This window comes from Myotis nattereri (assembly GCF_964212035.1).
Source record: "Myotis nattereri genome assembly, chromosome: X".
In the NCBI taxonomy this organism is placed as follows: domain Eukaryota; kingdom Metazoa; phylum Chordata; class Mammalia; order Chiroptera; family Vespertilionidae; genus Myotis; species Myotis nattereri.
The window spans coordinates 2,251,385-2,278,790 of record NC_138078.1 but is presented as its reverse complement, the minus strand read 5'-3'; the positions used below and the strand labels follow the sequence as shown (position 1 = coordinate 2,278,790).

Here is a 27,406-nt window from a genome sequence, read left to right as displayed (position 1 = left end):
AGGCAACCAATCAATGTCTGTCTCCCTCTCTCTATCTCTCTCTTCCTTCCTCTCTGCAAACATATCCTCAGGGGAGGATTAAAAACAAAATAAATAAAAAGGAAACACAACAAAATAAATAAAAAAACACCCCCCCCTTCCGTGGGTTTTCGTGTGGTTTATTTTCAGGAGCAAGCGTAGCGCTCTGTCAGGGACAAGGATAAACTGCCCTAGTTTTTGTGCGTGTGTGTTTTTTTCTCCCTTGAGAGCTGAACGCTTTTATAAAAAAAACAAAACAAAAAAAGGAATGAAAAACACGGGTTTCCGTCTGCCCTTAAATCTGGTCCCCGCACGGAGGGCTCGCAGAGAATCCGGGAACTCGGTGTGAATGGCTTGGACGCGTCGGCTCCTCTGGGTCCCTCACATGGACACGCCCCTCGACACCTGGGTTCGGCTGCTCGACTTGACCAGAGAGATTTATTGGGGGTGCTGGGAGGGCTGCGTGGATGTACACACAGAAATGACACCAGCTGGACCCAACCAAGTATTTCATTTTTTTTTAAAGGTTTAAAAATATATATTTTGATTGATTTCAGAGAGGAAGGGAGAGAGAGAGAGAGAGAGAGAGAAACATCCGTGATGAGAGAGAATCACGGATCGGCTGCCTCCTGCACGCCCCCCACTGGGGATGGAACCCGCAACCCAGGCATGTGCCCTTGACCGGGAATCGAACCCAGGGCCCTTCAGTCCGCAGGCCGACGGTCTATCCACTGAGCCACACCGGCCAGGGCTGAATAACCATTTTGTAGAATAAATTCTGTGAGGTACATCGTGCTTTTTCTGGTGATTTCTTTTTTTTTTTAATCTCAAGAAAAACAGTTTCCAACCGATTTGAATTGGAAAAGAGGCAGGATTTCGGAGGCCCTGTGGGTTCAGCATCGGAACGGCCGCATCCCGCGGGAGTTCTGTCCGACCAGATGGTTCGTGGGATCGCACATGAACGTGAGCGTGCATCTCCTGGCAATATTCACCTGCTTAAAATCCTGCAACCAATTCTGGACCCAAGAATCTACCTACCGTCCCAGGTAAACTTTATCCGTAAAATCATGTTGACATCCCTCTCACAGTCCGGGACCGCTGGCTCCCAACCGCCCGCCTGCCGGCCTGATTGCCCCTAACCTCTCTGCCTGCCTGTCTGATCGCCCTGAACTGATCTCCCCTGATGGCCTGATCTCCCCTCACTGCTCTCCCCTGACCGCCTGATTGCCCCTAACTGCTCTCCCCTGCCGGCCTGATCGCCCCTAACTGCTCTCCCCTGCCAGCCTGATCTCCCCTCACTGCTCTCCCCTGCCAGCCTGATTGCCCCTAACTGCTCTCCCCTGCTGGCCTGATCGCCCCTAACTGCTCTCCCCTGCCAGCCTGATTGCCCCGAACTGCTCTCCCCTGCCGGCCTGATTGCCCCGAACTGCTCTCCCCTGCCAGCCTGCTTGCCCCGAACTGCTCTCCCCTGCCAGCCTGATTGCCCCGAACTGCTCTCCCCTGCCAGCCTGATTGCCCTGAACTGCTCTCCCCTGCCAGCCTGATTGCCCCGAACTGCTCTCCCCTGCCAGCCTGATTGCCCTGAACTGCTCTCCCCTGCCAGCCTGATCGCCCCTAACTGCCCTCCCCTGCCAACCTGATCGCCCCTAACTGCCCTCCCCTGCCAACCTGATTGCCCCTAACTGCTGTCTCCTGCCGGCCTGATCGCCCCTAACTGCCCTCCCCTGCCAACCTGATTGCCCCTAACTGCTGTCTCCTGCTGGCCTGATCCCCCTAACTGCCCTCCCCTGCCGGCCTGCTCACCCCTAACTGCCTCCTGCACGTGTCCTACTGGGGATCGAGCCCGCAACCCGGGCATGTGCCCTGAGCGGGAATCCAACCGTGACCCCCTCCTTCATAGGTCGACGTGCAACCACTGAGCCACACTGGCCAGGCTCTAAGGAAGGATTTTGAGCTCACGCAGCATCCCTCTCACCCCTAAGAATTTTGGAAAGCGTTCCGGCATGCAGTCCGGTGATAACTGACCGTCTCCTCGCAACGTGGACCTGAGATGACGCCAGCCGCCTCGCCCAACGACCACGCGTCTTCTCTGTGTCCTCTAGTGGACAGGTAACGCCGCCCGCAAACGAGACTCGCCCTTTCCGAACGCACCTCCGCCCGCTCAGCTCCTCCCACGGCTCCCGGCACAACGCGGGCGACGGCGTGAGCAGCCTGCAAACCCAGCAGCTCTCGTACCCGCTGCCGCCCCCGCTAGGTGTGCAGGTCGGACTTCCGTTCCCTCTTCAGAAGCTAAGAAAACCACCCGTGTGGTCCACCAACACGTGCCCACCCACCCGGGCACGGGGGTGCCACGGAGCAGCCGCTCAGTCAGCGCCGGTGGAAGCATAAATGCGGGCGTGCTCCATCACTAACCAGAGCCATGGGGACGCCAGGGCAGCGGCCACGGCCCCTGAGTGTCAGAGACACCCCGACAACGAAATGAGAGGCGATTCAGAACATCCTGGGTGGCTGCGACCCTTTAGCTCGATGCACGACTCCAGCCTTGAGCCACCGTGACTTGGTGAATCCTCACCGAGGATACTTTTGCATTGATGTTTAGAGAGAGAGTGGAAGGGAGGGAGACAGAGAGAGAGAGAGAGAGAGAGAGAGAGAGAGAGAGAGAAGCATCGATGTGAGAGAGACACATCCATTGGTTGCCTCCCACGTGTGCTCCTACCAGGGCTGGGGATCAAGCCTGCAACCAAGGCACATGGCCTTGACCAGGAATCGAACCCGGGACCCTTCGGTCCGCAGGCTGACGCTCTAGCCCAGCGATGGAGAACCTATGACACGCGTGTCAGAGGTGACACGCGAACTCATTTTTTTGGTGGATTTTTCTGTGTTCAATGGCATTTAAATATATAAAATAAATATCTAAAATATGTCTTTGTTTTACTCTGGTTGCAAAGATCAAAAAATTTCTATACGTGACACAGCACCAGAGTTAAGTTAGGGTTTTTCAAAAGGCCGAGCTCAAAAGGTTCGCCATCGCTGCTCTATCCACTGAGCCGCACTGGCCAGGGCAGACGTACTGTGATTCCTCCTCTTTGGTTGCTGGTTTGAGGCAGGAGATTCTCAGAAATTGCCCAAATCCCTGTCCAAGGAGCAGATTTTATCTCGGGAGCAGCTGCCGATCAGAATCTGGGTCTTGTTTGTCACACTTGGTCCTATTTTTTCCCTCTTCCTGTCTGTTTCCTCGTTCCTCCCCCGCGTCAGCTGTCTCTCCAGCCCCTGACCACGTCTGTTCCTTCCAGCTTCTTGAAACGCCAGAGCAGCACGGAACCTTAATTCTCTACATTTCTCAGAGAACTGGGTGCCATGCAAGGAAGGACAGCCTTCCTTCAGTAGACGGCTCGGCCCCAAATGATCCTGTTCCTCTAAAATAAGACACAGGCCCAGCCGGTGTGGCTCAGGGGCTGAGCATCGACCTAGGAAGCAGGAGGTCACAGTTCAATTCCCCGTCAGGGCACAGGCCCGGGTTGCGGGCTCCATCCCCAGGACAGGGCGTGCAGGAGGCAACCGGTCCATGAATCTCTCATTGACTAGAGGCCCTGTGCACGAAATTTGTGCAGGGGTTGGGGGAGGTCTCTCAACCCAGCCTGCACACTCTCCAATCTGGGACCCCTCAGGGGATCTCCAACTTCCAGTTTAGGCCCGATCTCTTGCAATCTGGGACAGCTAGCTCCTAACTGCTCTCCCCTGCCGGCCTGATCGGCCCTAACTGCTCTCCCCTGCCGGCCTGATCGCCCCTAACTGCTCTCCCCTGCCGGCCTGATCGCCCCTAACTGCTCTCCCCTGCTGGCCTGATCGCCCCTAACTGCTCTCCCCTGCCGGCCTGATCGCCCCTAACTGCTCTCCCCTGCCGGCCTGATCGCCCCTAACTGCTCTCCCCTGCCGGCCTGATCGCCCCTAACTGCTCAATCCTGCCAGTCTGATCACCCTTAACTGCTCTCCCCTGCCGGCCTGATCACCCCTAACCACTCTCCCCTGCTGGCCTGATCCCCCTAACTGCTCTCCCCTGCTGGCCTGATCGCCCCTAACCACCTCTGCCTCAGCCCCACCACCATGGCTTTGTCCGGAAGGACATCTGAAAAACGTCTGGTCTAATTAGCATATTACCCTTCTTTAGTACAGATGCTTCTATCTCTCTCTCTCCTTCTCCCTTCCTCTCTGAAATCAAATACACATACACACACACACACACACACACACATATTAATCCTTTAAGAAAATAAAAAATTAAGTATTTTGTAGAGTCAAGCTGATGTGATTTCTGTGGGATAACAGAATGGTTGCCATTTTCCACTTTTAACATAATGAAGGGTGAGCCCTTTCAATGAATCTTTGCCCAACAGACCAGATGCGTAGGGATGGGTCAGGGGTGTGTTGAAAGCCAGTACGAGTCTCGCTCCGAGTCTGAGAAGGAGCCATCGCTTGGGAGGTGAGCAGATGTCCTGGGAGAGGGGAGCCTCCAGGAGCCGAACCCCCAAACACAACAGAGAAAACGAGAGGTTGAGTCGACCTCTGAAGCGTGACCTCAAAGTCCAACCTCCACACACCGGCCTCTAGAACACGCCCCGGTCGCATTCACAGCTGCTGGGTTTCCAGGTGCTGAGGCATCTCAGTCACATGGACATCACCGCAGTTCTACATTGAACGGCACGAAAAACACACACACAAAAGCCACCTGAGACCTACCACCTGGTTCCACTCGCACCTTCCGGCTGGTAAGGAAGGGCACGACTCTAAGACGGGTGTCGGAAAACCCAAACGCGACAGCACAACCTGAGGAACACGCAGGAGGACAAACACCACAACATCCACGCCTCGGAACTTGGTGCTCAAGATCGGAGTCCGGGGGCAAAACCCACAGGATCCACGAGGAGGTACAGACGGAGGAGCCATGAGCCTGGGACCAGAAGGAGTAGAGAAGAAAGGAGCCAGGGTTCCACACCAAGCCAAGCGCCCCGCACCCGAGCCATCCATCGACCGACCGCTGCAGAGCAGAGCACCCTGGGAGCCACGGACGCCCAGGGAGCTGCGACTCACTGTTGGGCGGGTGCCAGCGCACGGCGTTCAGGTAGAAGTTGCAGTAGTGGAAGAGGAACTCGTGCTCAGAGCGTTGGGTTTCGCCTCGCAGAAGGGGCATCAGGTCGCGCCCGTCGATGATCCTATGGGGTCAACCAGGTAGCCTTGAGGGTGTGAGGCGAACCAGGACAGCTAGCTGCTAACCGCTCACCTGCCTGCCTGCCCTAACCACTCTGCCTGCCAGCCTGATCGTCCCTAACTGCTCTCCCCTGCCGGCCAGTTCCTCCTAACTGCCCTCCCCTTCTGGCCTGATCGCCGCTAACTGCTCTCCCCTGCTGGCCTGATCACCGCTAACTGCTGCCAGCCTGATCACCCCTAACTGCTCTCCCCTGCTGGCCTGATTGCCCCTAACTGCTCTCCCCTGCCAGCCTGATCGCCCCTAACTGCTTCCCCTGCCAGCCTGATCGCCCCTAACTGCTCTCTCCTGCCGGCCTGATCGCCCCTAACTGCTTCCCCTGCCAGCCTGATCGCCCCTAACTGCTTCCCCTGCCAGCCTGATCGCCCCTAACTGCTCTCCCCTGCCAGCCTGATCGCCCCTAACTGCTTCCCCTGCCAGCCTGATCGCCCCTAACTGCTCTCCCCTGCCGGCCTGATCGCCCCTAACTGCTTTCCCTGCCAGCCTGATCGCCCCTAACTGCTCTCCCCTGCCAGCCTGATTGCCCCTAACTGCTCTCCCCTGCCGGCCTGATCGCCTCTACCTTGGCCGTCTCCTCCTGGGAATGGACTGCTCTCCCAGCCCCGCCCACTCCCCCCACCCCCACATCCTCCCGACAACGGAGAGCGTGAGAGAGCAGCATCGTTGTAATTAAGTCATCGGCAGTAAATACCCTCCCGGACCCTGTTGGGTACCATATGCAATGCAGGGACGTCAGCATTTTTTTTTTAATTCTCCCAACAGCATCATGAGTGGAGGCTCTTATTCCATAACAATAAGATAAAGACATAGCAGCCTTGCCCAGCTGGTGTTGCTCAGTGGTTGAGCGTCGACCTAGGAACCAGGAGGTCACGGTTCGATTCCTGGTCAGGGCACACGCCCGGGTTGCGGGCTCGATCCCCAGTAGGGGGCGTGCAGGAGGCAGCCGGTCCATGATTCTGTCTCCTCGTTGATGTTTCTATCTCTCTCTCCCTCTCTCCCTTCCACTCTGAAATCAATAGAAATATTTAAAAAACAAAATAAAAATTGCTACTACTCTTTAAAAAAAAAATCACAGGACTGAAATACAATAGCGGGCCATCATTTTCTCCCCATAAGGGACTTGGGAATAGATTACTGTTTTCTTATCTCCTCTCTCTCTCTCTCTCTCTCTCTCTCTCTCTCTCTCTATCTCACAATAGTAACATTTTATAAGTCAACAAGCCTCATGAGATCTGTAAGAAGGACCATCCATTTCAAGAGCAGGTTCCACCCTTGCCGTTCCGCTCAGTGGATAGAGCGTCGGCCAGCAGACAGAAGGGTCCCGGGTTCGATTCCTGTCAAAAGCATGCATACCCTGGTTACAGGTTCCCCAGCCCTGGTCAGGGCCTTCGCCAGGGTGCATACAGGAGGCAACCAATCTGTGTGTCTTTCTCACATCGATGTTTCTCTCTCTCTGTCTCTCCCCCTCCTTTCCACTCTCTCTTTAAAAAAAAAACAACACACACACACACACAAAATCAATGGGAAAATATCCTCAGGTGAGGATTCACAAAACAAAATAAAAGCAAAGGGCCCAGGTGATTTTAATGATTGGAAGCCACCAGAGCCGCGTGCAACTCTGGCACTTACCCTGTGGGAGTTATTGAAGGTGCCTACTGAGATTTATTCCAAGGGTAAGACCGAGGGCCCATGAGGAGACAAAATCGGGAGTGAAGTTTCTGGCGTCGGAGAAGGCTTTTTATGAGTAACCGCTGCCAACTTTCCTGCCTGTCATCACGGGACGATCGACAACCTCGAGGCTGAGACAATCGAGTCCCGGAGGCACCCTGATCATTGCAACCCCAGCCCCTACTGCCTGTAAGCTGGCCCCAGAGGCACCCACAGTCTGCAAACTCCCCACCCCCAGCCCGCATGACCTGTAATGAGTATCCCGTGCCCACTTCCCTGGGTCTGTCACGCCTACTACCCCACGGAACCCTTGTCTTTCTACCCATATAGGCAGCTGGCCTCTGGGGGGCGCAGAGCAGACGTCTGTGGGTGACCTGCTACTCTCCCATCCCGCCGGCAGGATTGGAACAAACCCTCTTATAGGATTCACCCCCGTCTCTGCTGAATTGGCTTCATTAGTGACAGGCGGCCCCACCCGGACCCCCCGGCTGTCGGGTGACATAACCGGAGGCGGAGAGCGCATCCCGCTGGAGTTCACACGCAACACGCCGGGAGCCGGAGCCCACCCGCCCCCGCCCGGGACGCGGGAGCGACGCCATACCACGCGACTCGAGTCACGTACCTGTCCTCGGGCAGCGGGGACCCGGCCAGCTTGGCCACGGTGGGGAAGACGTCCATGTTGCTGGTGGGCTCGGCGATCTCCAGCCCGGCCGGGAGCACCCCCGGCCACCGCAGCAGGCCCGGCACGCGGATGCCCCCTTCCCAGTTGTTGCCTTTGCCGCCTGAAACGCCAACGGGAGGCCACAGGTGAGGCTCCTGAGGTCGGCCCGCCGGGCGGGGGAGCCGGGAGCCACAGCCGATCCCACGCTCACCTTTAAAGATCCCGTTGCTTCCCCCGTGACGCTCTCCCTTGGAGGTGACCTCCTCCACGTGGGCACCCTGGTCGGACGTGAAGTAGACGAGGGTGTTGTTGGTCAGCTGCAGCTCCTCTAGGACGTTCAGGAGCTGCCCTGAAGGGGAGACCACAGCCAAGTGTGAAACTAGACATCTATCTATATAAAAGCCTAACGTGCATCACTCGCTATGACATGCGCCGACCACCAGGGGGCAGCATGGAACAAAGGAAGGCCCGAGCCAGAAGCTGGGGAAGGGAGGCCCCACCGGCGGCCGGCAGCTGCTAGGAACCCGACCTGTGCACGAATTTCATGCACTGGGCCTCTAGCAGAAATATAGCTATACTTTTTTTTTTCTTATTGATTTCAGAGAAGAAGGGAGAGAGAGAGAGAGAGAGAAATATCAATGATGAGAGAGAATCATGGATCGGCTGCCTCCTGCACGCCCCCTACTGGGGTTCGAGCCCGCAACCCGGGCATGTGCCCTTGACCGGGAATCGAACCCTGACCTCCTGGTTCACAGGTTGACGCTCAACTACTGAGCCACGCCGGCCAGACACTGACTTTGTCATTTCCATCCAAAGCGTCCCACACGACTTGGCTGGGATTAACATGACAGAATCCAGTAGAGACCATCGGACATAAACGGTGAAATATTTGGTTTAATTTGTGGAGAAATGGTCAGATTTCCGATTTCCTTTTATTTTCTCTTCCCCCGAAAGACACTCTCCAACATACTCCGAGTCCCATTCTGTTTAGGTCTTAAGCCAGAGTCTTGTGAGTCAAGCCCAGAGCCCATTAACCACTTAATTTTTCCCAAGATTGACCCAAAGGTAGGCTTACAGCTGTCCCAATGGAAAATAGTACAGCGATCCCATATAATAAAAGCCTAACGTGCTAAGTGTCCGGTCGACCAGTCGGCCGTTCAACCAATCAAAGAGTAATATGCTAATGATGTGCTAAGGCCGCTCAACTGCTCGCTATGACGTGCACTGACCACCAGGAGGCAGACAGTCGACCAGTCGCTATGACGTGCCCTGACCACCAGGGGGCACACAGTCGACCGGTCGACCAGTCGCTATGATGTGCACTGACCACTAGGAGGCAGATGCTCGAACTGGTAGGTGAGCTTGCTGCTGGGGTCCCGCTGATCGGGACTGAGCGAGATTGGCCCATCACACCCTGGAGCCCTCCTGCAGTCCCTCCCCGGCTGGCCAACCTCCCGCGTCCCTCCTCGGCCCCAATCATGCACCAGTGGGGTCCCTCGGCCTGGCCTGCACCCTCTCGCCATCCGGGACCCCTCAGAGGATGTCGGAGAGCCGGTTTCGGCCCCATCCTGCAGGCCAAGCTGAGGGACCCCACTGGTGCACGAATTCGTGCATCGGGCCTCTTGTTAAAAAATAATGAAACAAGAATACGCTACTTCACGTACTGACCACTGCACACCTACTCTCCCCGCCTGGTGTGCAGGGCTAACGTTTTTCTCTCCCACACACTGTGCACCCAACGCCCCCCGGGAACGCACGCCCCCAAATTGTCCTCGGCTTTCGGTACAACACGCGGCCCAGCCCGCGTCCGTGAATATTGTCTCTCAGGAAGGTTCCCCGGGGAGAAGGACACCGATTCATGGCGGGGGATGGTTCTGCATTACCGGCGTGCGTGCTGCGGGGCCGCTGATACAGGGAATGTTTGCCTTTCAAAACCTCTCATCTTGTTCCCCAAGTGAAACAGACGCAGCAGGAAATATGCCGTCTGGAGAGCAATTTGTCACTGAGCGGCAGGCAGACAAACACCACCAGTCGGCTCATCCAACAGACGAGAGCGTCCCGGCCACCCTGGGGTGACCCTGCCCGGGGAACACGTGGGGGTGGGACACCCTGCCTCCTCGCTGGGGACGGGGGTTGTAGGGGAAGATTAAATCCCGGCGAGAAACCCGGCCGGTGTGGCTCAGTGGCTAGAGCGCCAGCCTGCAGACCAAAGGGTCCCGGGTTCGATTCCTGTCAAGGGCACGTACCTGGGTGGTCGTCCTCAGACATGCAAGCAGTGTTATAAAAGCCCGGCCCAGCTCAGTCCGGCTGGGAATCCAACCATGACCTCTGGGTACATACGTTGACGCTCAGTCACTGAGCCACACCGGGCAGGCCAGCAGAATATTATGGGAACACTAGAGGCCCGGTGCACGAATTTGTGCACAGGTGGGGTCCGGCTGGCCCGCCACAATCAGGGCCGATTGGGCCAAGCCGGCCAGAGGGAGGGGCTGCAGGCGGTTGGCAAGCCAGCCCCACCCCTGATCGGGGAGGGGGGGGGCGATCAGGGGCAGGGCCAGATGGGGGGAGGGGCCGCAGACCATTGGTCGTTCTGCCCTGCCCCCTGGTCGAACTCCCGGTCAAGGGGACAATGTGCATATTCGCCTTTTAAATTCTATAGGACACCTTTTTAACCCAGTCTCCCAAATCCTAATATATCCTTTCTTCCGATGCCGTGAAATGTTTAACTGGCTACTGAATGGTTACTTAACCTCTCAAACTTCACTTTCCCGTTTTTATAGAGATGGACATAAAAAAAAATACCACCTGGCAGCCCCAACCGGTGCGGCTCAGTTGGCTGAGCATCGTCCCACGCACCAGGTCAGGGTTCGATTCCCGGTCAGGGCACATGCCCGGGTTGCGGGCTTAATCCCCAGTAGGGGGCGTGCAGGAGGCAGCCGATCCATGATTCTCTCTCTCTCTCTCTCCTCCTCAAAAAATCAATAAAAGATATTTTAAAAAAACATATCTCATAGCATAGTCAAACAGTCATCCACGCACAAATCTATATATATAAAAGCCTAAGCAACTGGTTGACCGGTCGCTATGACGGGCACCGACCACCAGGGGGCAGATGCTCAACACAGAAGCTGCCCCCTGGTGGTCAGTGAGCTCCCACAGCCAACCTCCCACGGACCCTCCCCCGGTCAGCCATGGTTCCTCCCTCCGCCCCAGCCAGCAGGCCCCAATAGGCCCCCATCTCCAGCCAGGCCGAGGGACCCCACCTGTGCACGAATTCGTGCACCGGGTCTCTCGTGTTTCAATAAGGACAGACGGAAGGCTTTCATGGTTGAGCTATTGTTAGTCACTCGCTATGTAATGATTATGGTGGCGGCAGCTGCTCCTAGGGGATTGTGGCTACTATTCCTGTCATTGAAATGCAACCACGTCTTCTCTCATTCATCCTGTGTGAATGAATGGGGCCACGGATTCCTTGATAATTCACGATGTTGCCGTCTTTATGGGAACCACTCATAAAACAGCGTCAAAAGCTCTTCCTTTTACCGTGAATTTTCCTTGTAAAATTCGAGGTAAAATCATGTCTGTCCCGGGCCCATGCGGGCAGGGATTTGTGAAAAATGCTCACATTACCCCAGAGGGGGCAGGATTTACAAGCTAAATTAAAAGTTAGAGAACCACCACGGCGAGTCCACACGATGAATTTCCAAATTATTAATATTACGGCCCGAAGTCTACATCACCTGGCCTGCCTCGACCCTGCCCCGGGCCCTCGCCCAACCCTTTCTCTCTCTTACTGGGTACTGTTCACTCTTAAAGGCTCAGGATGCAAAAACACCAACATCTTTCTCCAGAAAATGTACTATTTGGTCCCAAACACAGAATTACCGGAAAGTCACATAAAAAAAAAAAAAAAACGGAGAGAAAGGAAAACATCCTCAATCCATGTTTCCTTCATCGCTGCTGCCCTGCTATGGAATTTTCTGAGACCCTGGGTGAGGTTACAGTTTACAGATGTGTACGCCTGAGAGAAACATATAAAATCCAGAACAGGCTCAGGGAGGAAACGTAAATAAATTTCTGAAGATCAGGATTAATCTGCAAGAATAAGGCATTTAAAATCAGTGCAGCTGAGCGCGGCTGGCGTGGCTCAGTGGTTAGACGTCAAGTGACAAACCAGAAGGTCCTGGGTTCGATTCCTGGTCAAGGGCACATGCCCGGGTTGCGGGCTCGATCCCCAGTAGGGGGCGTGCAGGAGGCGGCCGGTCCATGATTCTCTCTCATCATGGATGTTTCTATCTCTCTCTCCTTTTCCCTTCCTCTCTGAAATCAATAAAAATATATTTTTTTTAAAAAGAAGCAATCGGTGCTTCAGGACAAAGGCGTGATGGCAACAGGGACATAAAGATAGAACCTAGTTTAACAGTCCCTCTTCTCTTGTGGGTGTCAGTCCCACCGTCCAACGCTATCTCCAGGACTCTGGGAAAGTAACTTTACTTTGCAGACTTTATTTCTCTCTAAAGTGGGCTGCTTCATCTTCATCATCACTTCCTTCCTCCTCCCATCATTATCTTTACTGATTTCATCATCATCATCATCATCATCATCATCATTTTCCCAGCATCACCATCATCTGCATCACCATCATCATCCCCATTGTCTTTATCACCAACCCTCCCATCATCACCATCTTCATCACCATCACTACCATCATCAAAATCACCATCTTCATCACCATCACCATCACCATCACCATCACCATCATCCTCACTATCACCATCATCACCATCACCATCATTATCACCATCATTATCACCATCATCATCACCATCTTCATCATCATCACCATCTTTATCACCATCACTACCATCATCATCATCATCATCTTCATCATCATCACCATTTTCATCATCACCATCATCACCATCACCATCATCACCAGCATCATCACCATCATGATCATCTTTATCACCATCACTACCATCATCACCATCACCATCACCATCATTATCACCATCATCACCACCATCATCATCACATCTTTATCACCATCACTACCATCATCACCATCACTACCATTATCACCATAACTATCACCATCATTATCACCATCATCATCACCATCTTTATCACCATCATCATCACCATCTTTATCACCATCACTACCATCATCACCACCACTATCATTACCACCATAACTCTCACCATCACCATCACCATCATCATCACCATCTTCATCATCACCATCTTCATCATCACCATCTTCATCACCATCACCATCACCTCCATCTTTATCAACAGCAGCACTATCATCACCACCACCACCACCATCATCACCACCACCACCATCATTATCACCGTCATCATCATCACAATCATCACCATCATCACCATCATCACCATCACCATCACCACCATCACCACCATCATCACCATCACCTACACCTTCATCAATAGCAGCACTATCATCATCATCATCAAAACTCTTAAGTGCATGCAAAACACAGCACAGTGCCAGGCACCAGTGAGGTCACTACAATATCCCCCCAAAAGTTTCATCGTGATTCATGCGCCACCTATCCTTGAAGCCGTGTGCGTTCCAACGCCCCCTTCACATTCACACGAGAGGCTTGCGTTTCAGAGAAGGTCCCATTTATCAAGCATAAAAGCGTCTGAAAAATTCAAGACGGGAAATGGATGCGAAGAACCCCCAGGGAAATACACAGCCTTAGGGCCGAGATTACATCCTGCAAGAACACAAGAACAGCAGAGCGAACGCTGGCATTGCTGTTGCAGGTCCTGCAATGTTAGTATTCCGGAGACAGCGACAAGGAGGCTGAGCTGTAAGCCCTTGTCCTGGATGCAAAGGAAGATAAATGTTGAGTCACATCTGTCTCGGCTGCTTTTAACATCCTTGCAAAGCAACCTGACCCAAACCCATGGCTGGGCCTTTATCCACAAACGTCAGAGGCGGGCATGCTGGCTTAGAAATTCCAGGAAAATCTTGGGTAGGGCCTTGCCAACATCAGGCACCTGCTCTCTGAACGGAACTAACAAGCAAAATAGAGGCAAGACTTGCCCGGCGGGCATGGCTCAGGGGTTGAGCGTCGACCTAGGAACCAGGAGGTCACGGTTCCATTCCCGGTTGGGCCCATACCCAGGTTGTGGGCTCCATCCCCAGTAGGGGGCGTGCAGGAGGCAGCCAATCCGTGATTCTCTCTCATCATGGATGTTTCTAGCTCTCTCTCTTCCTCTCCCTTCCTCTCTGAGGTCCATAAAAATATATTTTTTTTTGAAAGGAGAGATGAATTATTCCATCCATTCCCATGACAAAATATTCTCCTGATTGTATCACTAAGGAGCAGGAACTATACCCTAATTGACATGCAACATGTTAAAAAAAATGAAAGGAGACGGGCTTATATCTGTAGACGCAAAGGCCCTACGCATAACGGGCTCTTCTTATACGTCTCATTAGGGGGACGGCTCTGGTGTTGTTTTTCCCGGAATCCAGCATCTGCACTTATTTCTGTTGTTTTATAGAATCGCAGGGATGTGAAGAGGAAAAACAAATAAACAAACAAAAACCCAACAACTTAGAACCTGCCTCGTCTGAATTCTGCATGGAAACATGATGGATGGAGGGCGAGAGATTTAAGAGATGGCCCAAGTTCAGAGAGGGAGTTAAAGAAAGAGGCAGAAGCCGGGACAGAAGTCCAGTCTGGCCGGAACAAGAGGCCAGCTGGCGTGGCTCAGTGGTTGAGCCTCCACCTAGGAACCAGGAGGTCACGGGTTCGATTCCCGGTCAAGGGCACATGCCCGGGTGGTGGGCTCCATCCCCAGTAGGGGGCGTGCGGGAGGCAGCCGATCCACTATTCTCTCTCATCATGGATGTTTCTGTCTCTCTCTCCCTCTCCCTTCCTCCCTGAAATCAATAATCCTATATAATAAAACACTAACATGCAAATCAACCGAAAGGCGGAACAACTGGTTGCTATGACGCGCACTGACCACTAGGGGGCAGACACTCAATGCAGGAGCTGTCCTCCTGGTGGTCAGTGCGCGCCCACAGGAGGAGCACTGCTCAGCCAGAAGTCAGGCTCACGGCTAGCGAGCGTAGCAGTGATAGCGGAAATCTCTCCCACCTCCACGGCAGGTGGACATCCCCCAAGCGTTCCCGGACCGCCAGAGGGTGCAGGCCGGGCTGAGGGACCTCCCCCTCCCCCTCAGTGCACAAATGTTGTGCACCAGGCCTCTAGTATATCCTATATAATAAAAGGGTAACAGCAGAACGACTGGGAATGACTGGTCACTATGACACACACTGACCACCAGGGGGCAGACGCTCAATGCAGGAGCTGCCCCCCTGGTGGTCAGTGTGCTCCCACAGGGGGAGCTCTGCTCAGACACAAGCCAGGCTGCCGGCTGCCAGTACAGCAGTGGTGGTGGGAGCCTCTCCCGCCTCCTCAGCAGCGCTAAGGATGTCTGACTGCACCTTAGGTCTGCTCCGTGCTGGCAAGTGGACATCCCCCAAGGGCTCCCGGGCTGCCAGAGGGATGTCTGACTGCCAGCTTAGGCCCATCCCCCGGGGAGCGGGCCTAAGCCAGCAGTTGGACATCCCCCGAGGGCTCCCGGGCTGCCAGAGGGATGTCTGACTGCCAGCTTAGGCCCATCCCCCGGGGAGCGGGCCTAAGCCAGCAGTTGGATATCCCCCGAAGGCTCCCGGCTGCCAGAGGGATGTCTGACTGCCAGCTTAGGCCCAATCCCCCAGGAAGTGGGCCTAAGCCAGCAGGTGGACATCCCCCGAGGGGTCCCAGACTGCGAGAGGGCACAGGCCGGGCTGAGGGACCCCCCCCCCCCGAGTGCACAATTTTTGTGCACCGGGCCTCTAGTTTATATATATATTTTTTGAAGCACATTTACTGCCTATAACGGTATCGGGAATCAGGTGGAAACGCACAGAATTCAGCCGGTGGGAGGAAAAGACGTAGCCACATCTTCAGGTCCCACTGGGGACAAGGACTCACGTACCGACACCCCAGTCCATCTCCTCAGCCGCGTCCCCATAGGCACCATGCTTGCTCTTCCCGGCAAAGTCCTTGGATGCGTACAGGGCAGTGTGGACCTGGATACAGGAGAAGACGAGCAGGAAGGGCCTCTCCGCATTCCTGCAAGAAAATACAAATAAAAAAATCCCGCCCTGACCGGTGTGGCTCAGTGGATAGAGCAATGGCCTGGGGACTGAAGGGTCCCGGGTTCGATTCCGGTCAAGGGCACATGCCCGGGTTGCAGGCTCAATCCCCAGTAGGGGGCGTGCAGGAGGCAGCCGGTCCATGATTCTCTGTCATCGTGGATGTTTCTATTTCTCTCTCCCTCTCCCTTCCTCTGTGAAATCAATAATTTTCTTTTTTTAAAAGGAGACCCACCAAACCTTAGCCAGTTTGGCTCAGTGGATAGAGCATCGGCCTGCAGACTGAAGGTCCCGGGTTCGATTCTAGTCAGGGGCAGATGCCTCAATTGCAGGTTCGAACCTGGGCCAGCCCCGGTCAGGGTGGGTGCTGGAGGCAACCAATCAATGTGTCCCTATCACATCAATGTTTCTCTCTTCTCTCCCCCTCCCTTCCACTCTCTCTACAAATCAATGGAAAAACAACAACAACGAAAGAATATCCACCAAGACCCTGGCTGGTGTGGCTCAGTGGATAGAGCGTCGGCCTGTGGACTGAAGAGTCCTGGGTTCAATTCCTGATCAGGGCACATGCCTGGGTTGCAGACTCGACCCCCACTAGGAGGCGTGCAGGAGGCAGCCTATCGGATGATTCTCATCCATGTTTCTATCCCTCTCTCTTCCTCTCTCTCTAAAACAAACAAACAAATCTATACTAATAAAAGGTAATTATGCTAATTAGACTGGATGTCTTATGGACATCCTTCCGCACGTCCTTCCGGACAAAGCCACAGTGGGCGGGGGCTGAAGCAGAGGCAGTTAGGGGTGACCAGGTCAGCAGGGGAGCAGTTATGGGGCAACCAGGCCAGCAGGGGGGCAGTTAGGGGACGATCAGGCCGGCAAGCAGAGGCGGTTAGGGGTGATCAGGCAGGCAGGCAGGCAGGCGAGCGGTTAGGAGCCAGTGGTCTGCAGGGATCGGGCCTAAACCGGCAGTCGGACATCCCCTCAGGGGTCCCAGATTGGAGAGCATGCAGGTTGGGCTGAGGGACACCTCCCTCCTGTGCCCAGATTTCATGCACCGGGCCTCTAGTAAGTAAACAAATAAGTATTTTAAAAATATAATATGGACCCAGGCATCCCGTTGGTAATTTCTAAGAGGAGAAGTCTTTGAACAGCGTGGAGGAGCTGAGAGTAAGCCATGGGATGTCATGGACTTTTGCCACACAGGGTGGACCATGAGGCCTCCACACTACTTATTCTGGGGGAAGTTTATTCACCCCAGGAAACACTATAGTACCTTCTTCTCAAAACGCAGATTACAGACCTAAAAAAAAAAAAAAACCAACCCAGCTCAGACTACCCCAAATGAACATGCAATGACATATGTACTCGCCCCTAAATAGACAGCTACATTATGCATGATGCGTGGGTACAATCTCACGCTCGTCTCATCTCCAGTTTATTTTTAGATTCGAAGTTAAGGCAAAATAAAAAAAAAAAAAAGATAAAAGCAGCTGAAAAAGTCCATCTTCCAAGCACATATATGGTCATGGGAGGAAATAGAAGCTGAGGCTGATAGATGTGCTGCGAAGGCAGAGCTAGGGCCGTGCCAACCACCTGGGGGGGGAACCAAAGAGATGCAGAAAGAGGAAGCAAGCAGCATGATTGGCGGGATCACATGACCGAGGTGAGCATCAAAGAGATAAATGAAAAGGTGGGCGCAATGAGCAAACCACGGAGCCCAAGTCAGTGCCATGCCTGGCTGAGCAGAGTGAGAGCGGGGGAGTGGAGTGGAAGACACACCACTTAGTTCAGTCAGAGCCACGGAATGTGACTTTGTCTGGGAATGTCGGGAAAATCCTGGCCGGAGGGACGAGGCCATTCTCAACGCCCTCATTGTAAAAACGCCCCTGCGAAGGGGATTCTTTTTCTATCATCTCCACGACATCACAGACGCCAGCTAAGGTCCTGGGTGTCAACCCAGAGTGGATAGGTTTTCTATTTTTTATCACTTTATTTATTTGTTTATTCATGCATTCATTTTATTTATTTGATTGTTTATTTATTTATTTTTTAATCCTCCCCCGAGGATATTTTCCCATTGGTTTTTAGAGAGAGTGGGAGAGGGAGAGACAGAGAGAAACACAGATGTGAGAGAAACACATCGATGGGTTGCCTCCTGCACACACAGCCCCGACCAGGGCCCGGGCCGGGGAGGAGCCTGTAACACAGGCACGTGCCCTTGACCGGAATCGAACCCGGGACCCTTTGGTCCGCAGGCCGACGCTCTATCCACTGAGCCACACCGGTTACAGCAGAGTAAATAGGTTTTATATAAAAAAAACAAAACTTGAATCCGGCTGGCGTGGCTCAGTGGTTGGGCATCGACCTATGAACCAGGAGGTCAGGGTTCGATTCCCGGTCAGGGCACACGCCCGGGTTGCAGGCTCGATCCCCACTAGGGGGCATGCAGGAGGCAGCCAATCCATGATTCTCTCTCATCATGGATGTTTCTCTCTCTCTATCCCTTCCTCTCTGAAATCAATAGTAATAATAATAAAAAAAAAACAGCCTGACCCAGTTTGGCTCAGTGGATGGAGAGTTGGCCTGTGGACTAAAGGTCCCTGGATTCGATTCCGGTCAAGGGCACGTACTTCGGTCGCAGGCTTGATGCCCGGCCCTGGTTGGGGCACATGGGAGGAGGCAATCGATCAATGTCATTGATTCTGCCCTCTCTCCGTCTCTCCCCCTTCCTTCCACTCTCTCTAAAAAAAAAATCAATGGAGCCCTGGCCGGTGTGGCTCAGTGGATAGAGCGACAGCCTGCGGACTGAAGGGTCCCAGGTTCGATTCCGGCCAAGGGCACATACCTGGGTTGCGGGCTCGATCCCCAGTCGGGGGCGTGCAGGAGGCAGCCGATCCATGATTCTCTCTCATCATGGATGTTTCTATCTCTCTCTCCTCCCTTCCTCTCTAAAATCCATAAAGAAATATATTTAAAAAAAAAAATCAATGGATATAAGCATAACCAACGGACGCAGACAACAGAGGGTGAGGGTGACGGCAGGATTGGGGGCGGGGTGCGGGGGCAATGGGGGGGGGGTGGTAACCACACATTTGTAATACCTTAATCAATAATAATAATAAAAAAATCAATGGGAAAATATCCTTGGGTGAGGATGGACAAAAAAAAAATCACACCAATAAATAAATAAATAAAATAGAAAACAACTTGAAAATGTAGGGAAAAAAAAAGTGCCCAGGGATCAAAGCCACGGAAGCCTCCAGAAACAGAGGTACGCTCGACGTGGGCTAGACCGACACAACCTTGGCTGCCCTGTACCCCCCCCCCGACCCACCCCCCTGTTGCAGTGCGACTGACAGCGGGCTCTCGGGAGAAGGAATCCTCGCTGAGTCATCTGCTGTCGAGAGGGTAGGAGGGGCCATTTCTCTGTCCACCAGACTCCCAAGGGGCCTAGGTCTCCCCTCTCTCTCTCTCCTCATCGACCTTGAAAACTCAAGGCCACGCAGCCAGCTGGTGGGTGGCAGATGTGACCATCACAGCTTCACTCCTTTTTTTTTTTTTTTTCTTTAGGAGCTGGCGCACTCCAGTCAACAGCTCTTTGGGAAATGTGTTGCCTCTGTCTTGCACGCCCGTGAGGAAAGAACGAACCTTTAGCTGTTAGGTGCGTTCCCGCTATTTGTTAAAAAAATAAAAATAAATAAAAGACACACACACAAAAAAAAACACCCCAAAAACACAGAAGGAAGCTCCCAGCGTTCCAGCAACCTGCCACCATTTCAATCTTGGAACAGAAAAGATTTACATCCGCCCTGGCCGGTGTGGCTCAGTGGATAGCGCGTCAGCCTGCGGACTGAAGGGTCCCGGGTTCGATTCCTGTCAAGGGCATGGACCTGGGTTGCGGGCACATCCCCAGTAGGGGGCGTGCAGGAGGCAGCCAATCGATGCTTCTCTCTCATCGATGTTTCTAACTCTCTCTATCCCTCTCCCTTCCTCTCTGTAAAAAATCAATAAAATATATTTTTTAAAAAAACCAACACAAAACACATGCCCAGCTGGATTTGGCTCAGTGTTTGAGCATCAGTCCAGCGACCAGGAGGTCACCGGTTCAATTCCGGTCATGCCCCAGTTATACCCTCGATCCCCAGTCGGGGGCGAGCAGGAGGCAGCCGATCCATCATTCTCTCTCCTCGTTGATATTTCTCTCTCGCCCTCTCTCTCTTTAAAAATCAATACAAACACATTTTTTTAAAACACACACACACACACACACACACACACAAAAAAAACCCCAAAAGCATGGATCGCCCTGGAAACCCAGTCTCGTTCCTAAGGCCTGTCAGTCCGTCACGGGCGTTTATTCTTCACCTGCCCCGCACTCTGGCGGGCGGCTGGCGGACGCAGACGGATGGGACCATGTGTCACAGACCCACGTGCCCAACAGCTGACGGCCGGGCCGGCTTCCCGCGACAGGCTTGCAATCCTCGGGGCCCCTTTCTGCCTCCGCACGGCCGCGTCTGGCTTATAAATACAGTTAAGGGGTCTGACGAGGGAAGGGGTTTGTCCACGGGCAGACACCGGGACCTCCGCTGGGGTCGGGGCGTTCGTTTAGTGTCAGAGCTAGAATCCTGTACAGTAAAAGCCTAATGTGCTAAGGGTCCGGTCGTCCATTAACCAATCAAAGCGCGATATGCTAATGATATGCTAATGATATGCTAATGATGTGCTCAGGCCACTCAACCGCTCGCTGTGACGTGCACTGACCACCAGGGGGCAGACACTCCAACTGGGTAGGTCAGTGATGGCGAACCTATGACACACGTGTCAGCGGTGACACGCGAACTCATTTTTGTGGTTGATTTTTCTTGGTTAAATGGCATTTAAATATATAAAATAAATATCAAAAATATAAGTCTTTGTTTTACTCTGGTTGCAAAGATCAAAAAATGTCTATAGGTGACACAGCACCAGAGTTAAGTGAGGGTTTTTCAAAATGCTGACACGCCAAGCTCAAAAGGTTCGCCATCACTGGGGTAGGGCCATGGGACTGGGGGTGTGTCATGGGACTGGGGAGCCATGGGGCTGGGGGTGTCATGGGTCTGGGGGGCCATAGAACTGGAAGGGTCATGGGACTGGGGAGCCATAGGACTGGGGGGGCCATGGGCCTGGGGGGCCATAGGGATGGGGGGGTATCATGGGACTGGGGAGCCATAGGGCTGGGGGTGTCATGGGTCTGGGGGGCCATAGAACTGGAAGGGTCATAGGGCTGGGGAGCCTTGGGTCTGGGGAGCTATGGGTCTGGGGGGCCATGGGTCTGGGGGGCCATGGGTCTGGGGAGCCATGAGACTGGGGAGCCATGGGTCTGGGGGGCCATGGGTCTTGGGTGGCCATGGGCCCGGGGGCAATCGGGCTGGGGCACCTCCCGGGTCTGCTCCCGTCCGTGGAGAAACCCGAGCCGAGCTCCCGGGGCACGGCGGGGCTGGGGCCGGGACGCGGGACGCGGGACGCGGCACCCACCGTCGGATGAAGCGGGCGGCGTCGGCCGAGAGCCGCTGGGTGAGGTTGTCGTAGGACAGGGGCTGCTGGCTGACGGCCCGGCCCCGCATGAGGAAGCAGTTGAGGGGCCGGAAGAAGTGCAGGAAGCAGAGCAGGAGGCCCAGCAGGGCGGCGGCCAGCAGCAGCAGGACGAGGAAGACCGCGCCGGGCACCGGCAGCAGCCCCAGCCAGCGCAGCGCGCCCAGCGTGACCAGCGCCAGGGCCAGCGCCTGCAGGGGCGCCAGCACCAGCACGCGAAAGGCCTGGGTGAAGACGCTGCCCGCGCCCGGCTTGCAGTCCCGCAGGTTGGTGACGGGCAGCCCGTGGAAGTAGTCGAAGCCGTGGCTGGACGGGTGGTGGCAGAAGTCGGTGTTGTTGTGGCAGTGGGTGCCCAGGTGCCACTTCCCTGAGGACACGAACGGGGGAGGGGGATGTGACTGGGCCCCGGAGACACCAGGCTCGGCTTCCCACCCACGGAAGAGGGGGATCTGTCCGCCTGTTTTCTATTGGTTTATTTTTTAAAATATATGTTGTGTTGATTTCAGAGAGGAAGGGAGAGGGACAGAGAGAGAGAGAGAGAGAAACATCGATGACGAGAGAGAATCATGGACCGGCCGCCTCCTGCACGCCCCCCACACTGGGGATGGAGCCCGCAACCCGGGCCTGTGCCCTTGACCGGGAATCGAACCCTGGCCTCCTGGTTCACAGGTCGGCGCTCAACCACGGAGCCCTGCCGGTCGGGCGCTTTCTGCCTATTTATTAGCCAACGTCGTATTTCCTGGGACCCTATAGGCTTTTTTTTTTTTGCTTCCTTTTCCACAAACACTAGGGTATTCACTCGCTCTACCAGAAAACAAGAAGTAATTTACTGGCTGGGGGAAGGGGGTGGGGGCAGAACTAAAACAAAACAAAAGGCTAAAACCTAACATATTTAGCCGTAGCTGGTGGATAGAGCATCGGGCCTGCGGACTGAAGGGTCCTGGGTTCGATTCCAATCAAGGGCACACGCCCGGGTTGCAGGCTCGATCCCCAGTCGGGGGCGTGCAGGAGGCAGCCGATCCAGGATTCTCTGTCATCATGGATGTTTCTCTCTCTCTCTCTCTCCCTTCCGCTCTGAAATCAATAAAAATATATTTTAAAAAACACACACCAAACACTAACGTATTTCATGTGCTTGAGATGTAACTAAATAGGAAAAAACGTGTATTTTTTTTTGAGATGGATGTTTTGTTTTGTTTTGAGACAGGCTTCCTTGAAATTAAAGTCTTGGAACTGAATTGAATCTTTTCTAAAAAAAAAACCGCCCCAGAGGCAATATGAAATCATACTCATAACTCAGCCATTATTTTAAGTACCTATGAACATTTCTTATAAAATGTTAATTATGCCACTAAATTAATGAGGGCCTCTCACACACACACACACACACACACACACAAGATGATGGTTTTACGACAACGCGTGTCAGGAATGACAATGCTCATTTTTCTGACGACCGTCCTCTGGACACACGCGTGTCACGGGAAAGGGGAGAAGGCACCGTTCGTCTCCATGGGATAAAGTCGATATGGGAGTATCGACGGAGGCCAATAAGGGGGCAGTTTTAGTATTAAAAAGTGAAAATGAAAATGCTTAGCAATGGCAGGGTGTGCGTCTGTGGCTTTGTATGCTCCGTGTGTGTATCTGTTATCGACCATGTGTTCCATCTGTCGATCTCATCCATCCATCTAGCCACCATCCACTCCATCTACTGTTCAACTCTTGTCTGTCTCTATTACTGATCCCATGTGTCTTTCCATCTGTCCGTCTGTCCATCCATCCATCCATCCATCCATCTATGCATCCATTCACCCATCCATTTCATCAACTGATCTATCTATTCTTGTCATCTATCTTTCCATCTATCCGTCTATACATCCATCCATCCATCCATCCATCCATCCATTTCATCTATTGATCTATTTATTCTTGTCTGCTTTTATTACTTATCTCATGTAGCTTTCCTTCTGTCCATCTATCCATCCATCCATCCATCCATGCATCCATCATCCATTCCATTTACTGGTCTACCTACTCTTGTCCGTCTCTATTACTTACCTCATATATGTTTCCATCTACACATCCGTCCATCCATCCATCTATTCATCATCCATTTCATCTTTTGATCTATATACCTTTGTCTCTCTCATCTCTCTCATCAATCCATCCATCCATCCATCCATCCATCCATCCACCCATCCACCCATCCATTCATTCATCATCCATTCCATCTCCTGTTTTATCTATTCTTGTCTCTTATCTCATGTATCCTTCCATCGACACATCTGCCCATCTGTCCATCCACCCTTCCATCCATCCACTCCACCCACTGGTCTACCTACTCTTGCCCGTCTCTATTACTTACCTCATGTACGTTTCCGTCTACACATCTGTCCGTCCGTCCGTCCGTCCATCCATCCATCTATTCATCATCCATTTCATCCTTTGATCTATATATCCTTGTCTCTCTCATCTCTCTCATCAATCTTTCCATCCATCCATTCACATCCATCCCACCTCCTGTTTTATCTACCCTTGTCTGTCTCTTACATATCTCATGCATGTTTCTATCTGTCCATCCATCCATGAATGCATCCATCCATCATCCATTCCATCTGCTGGCCTACCTACTTTTGTCTGTCTCTATTACTTATTTCATCAATCTTTCCATCTACCTGTCCGTCCATCCATCCATCCTTCCATCCATCTGTCTATCCGTCATCCATGTCATCTACTGATTTATATATCCTTGTCTCTATCTCATCTATCTTTCCATCTACCCATCCATCCATCTGTCCATCCATCTTTCTGAGTGCCTATCATTATCTATCTATCTGTATCTATCCATCCATCCATCCGTCCATCTCTCATCCATTTCATCTACTGATTTATATATCCTTGTCTCTAACTCATCTACCTTTCCATCTACCCAAACATCTATCTGTCCATCCATCTTTCTGAGTGCCTATCGTTATCCATCTATATCTATCCATGCGTCCATCCATCCATCCACCCATTGATCCGTCATCCATTTCATCTACTGATTTATATATCCTTGCCTTGATCTCATTTATCTTTCCATCTACCCATCCATCCGTCCATCCAGCTTTCTGAGTGCCTATCATTATCTATCTATCATCTATCTATCTCCATCCATCCATCCATCCATCCATCCACCCATTGATCCGTCATCCATTTCATCTACTGATTTATATATCCTTGTCTGTTTCATCTATCTTTCCATCTACCCATACATCTATCTGTCCATCTTTCTGAGTGCCTATCATTATCTATCTATCTATCTATCTATCTATCATCATCTACCTATCTATCATCTATCTATCTCCATTCATCCATCCATCCATCCACCCACCTATCCATCTATCTCCCATCTATCCATCTATTCATCCAGGCATCCACATAACCACATCTACACATTCACATATTAGAACCGAAATCGTGTCTCCCCTACTTGAGCTGTGCCCACTGTATCAGCAACGTCAACCCTAAGAAAGCTGCTCTCCTACCCCACCCCACCCCACCCCCGACCCTTCCCCTCAACCCGCCCAGCTCCCGGCCTCCCGTCCGCCGCGGCCCACACCTATCAGAGCCGTGGCGTAGCCTTGGTCCTTCAGAAGTTTGGCGAACGTGACTTCAGTGTTGGGAAGTCCCCCCGAGGAGGCCGAGAAGAGGAAGACGCCGATTCGCGTCTGAGACGCCATTCCTGGGGCAGGAGAAACCAGCCGTTAGGATGGGGGGCGGGGGGGCGACCCTGACGACAGAGGCTGAGAGGGTGCCCCGAGGAGAGGAGAGGAGAGGAGAGGACGGGCCAGGGACCCAGCCAGGGGGCTACCTGATCGGACGGGGTACCGGCCGGTCATGAAGGCTGCCCGACTGGGGGTGCACAGGGGCGAGGCCGCCAGGTGCTGCGTGAGTTTCACTCCCTCTTCGGCCAACCTGTCGATGTTGGGGGTCCTGGGACACAAGAGCCACGTTACTATTTGCGGTGCCTTTGGAAACGCCGAGCTCTCCGCGGCTGGACATGAGGCGTCACCTCCCGCCCAGCCGGCGTGGCTCTGCGGTCGAGCATCGACCTACGGCCGAAAGTGTCCTGGGTTCGATTCCTGGTCAAGGGCACGTGCCCGGTTGCAGGCTCCATCCCCAGCAGGGGGCGTGCAGGAGGCAGCCGGTCCGCGATTCTCTCTCATCGTGGTTGTTTCTCTCTCTCTCCCCCCGTCTCCCTTCCTCTCTGGAATCAAAGAAAAGAACAGAACCAGGTGTGGGCCCAACGGACCCGGACTGGCTTGTTCAGGGGCCCCACAGGCCCCAGAAGCTGACGTGTGGGTTCGTGTCGGATTTCACGGGGACTCCGCAGTCTCCTAGACGTGACAGCGTCTGACTTGACAACCCTTAGCGGAGACGGAGGCGCGGATAGTCCTGGTTTATTTACTCGTTTATTTGTTTATTGTCACCCCCACCCTAGGATACGTCCCCATCGGTTTTCAGAGAGAGTGGAAGGGAGAGGGAAAGACAGAGAGAATATCCATCTGAGAGAGACGCATTGAGGGGTTACTTCCTGCACGTGCCCCCTGACCAGGCCCCGGGCCGGGGAGGAGCCCGCGGCCCGGGCACATGCCCTTGACCGGACTCGAACCCGGGACCCTTCGGTCTGCAGCCCGACGCTCTGTCCACTGAGCCACACCAGCCAGGGCGTCAGCCCTGGTTGACAACACAGGAGCGAGTCTGGAAAATGAGCTGTGGGCCCGGCCGGCGTGGCTCGGGGGTCGAGCGAGGGTTGACCTATGAACCAAGAGGTCACGGCTCGATTCCGGGTGCGGGCTCGATCCCCAGTGTGGGGCGCGCAGGAGGCAGCCGAGCCACGATTCTCTCGTCACTGGTGTCTCTCTCTCTCTCCCTCTCCCTCCCTCTCTGAAATCAGTAAGAAATATGTTTAAAAAATAAAAGGACACGAGCCACTGTGAGGAGTGGGAGGGAGACGCTCCAGGCCTTACCCCGTCCCCAGCCACGGCCCCCAGTTACCTCCGTGCCCCCAAAGAGAAAACGCTGGAGACGCTTCGCGCTGCTCTTCCAACCAGCGCGGAGAGGACGCCCCTAACCAGTCCGCCCTGCCTCTGTGTGTGCCACGCACGACACCGCCACGCCTGCTTCCTAACGCCCGTATCTGCACGGATCCACGTGCGGTCATGCGGGATCCACACGCGGTCACACAGGGCGTCCACGCGCAGCAACACGGGGGAACCACGTGCAGCCACATGGGATCCACACGCAGTCACACGGGGGAACCACATGCAGTCACACGGGGGATCCACACACAGTCACACAGGGATGCACACGGGAACCGAGAACAGTCACACGGGGGATCCAAGTGCAGTCACACGCGGGATCCACGCGCAGTCACACGGGATCCACACACAGTCACATGGGATCCACACACAGTCACACAGGATCCACACACAGTCACAAGGGATCCACACGCAGTCACAAGGGATCCACGCACAGTCACACGGGGATCCATGCGCAGACACAAGGGGGATCCAAGTGCAGTCACACGGGGATCCACGCACAGTCACACGGGATCCATGCACAGTCACATGGGGGATCCATGTGCAGTCACACGGGATCCATGCACAGTCACATGGGGGATCCACGCACAGTCACACAGGGATGCACGCGCAGTCACATGGGAACCACGCACAGTCACACGGGGGATCCAAGGGCAGTCATACGGGATCCATGCACAGTCACACGGGGGATCCATGTGCAGTCACACGGGATCCACACACAGTCACACAGGATCCACATGAAGTCACACGGGGATGCATGCGCAGTCACACGGGAATCACACACAGTCACGGGGATGCACGCGCAGTCACACGGGAACCACGCACAGTCACACGGGGGATCCAAGTGCAGTCACACGGGATCCATGCACAGTCACACGGGAGATCCACGTGCAGTGACACGGGATTCACGTGCAGTCACACGGGGATCCACGCGCAGCCACACGGGATCCACG

General features: G+C 53.8%; 1 protein-coding gene across 2 annotated transcripts in view; it reads right to left on the bottom strand.

Annotated features, from left to right (window-relative positions):
- STS (steroid sulfatase) overlaps window positions 1-27,406 on the bottom strand; it is a 189,908-nt gene that overhangs the window by 132,300 nt on the left and 30,202 nt on the right. For both annotated transcript variants that reach the window (XM_081080908.1, XM_081080907.1), the window contains exons 3-9: window positions 25,223-25,344; window positions 24,971-25,093; window positions 21,313-21,736; window positions 15,639-15,775; window positions 7,822-7,959; window positions 7,572-7,731; window positions 5,107-5,228 (exon numbers count right to left, since the gene is read on the bottom strand). In XM_081080908.1, the coding sequence (XP_080937034.1) occupies window positions 5,107-5,228; window positions 7,572-7,731; window positions 7,822-7,959; window positions 15,639-15,775; window positions 21,313-21,736; window positions 24,971-25,093; window positions 25,223-25,344 (1,226 nt within the window). The remainder of the gene's footprint in view (window positions 1-5,106; window positions 5,229-7,571; window positions 7,732-7,821; window positions 7,960-15,638; window positions 15,776-21,312; window positions 21,737-24,970; window positions 25,094-25,222; window positions 25,345-27,406) is intronic.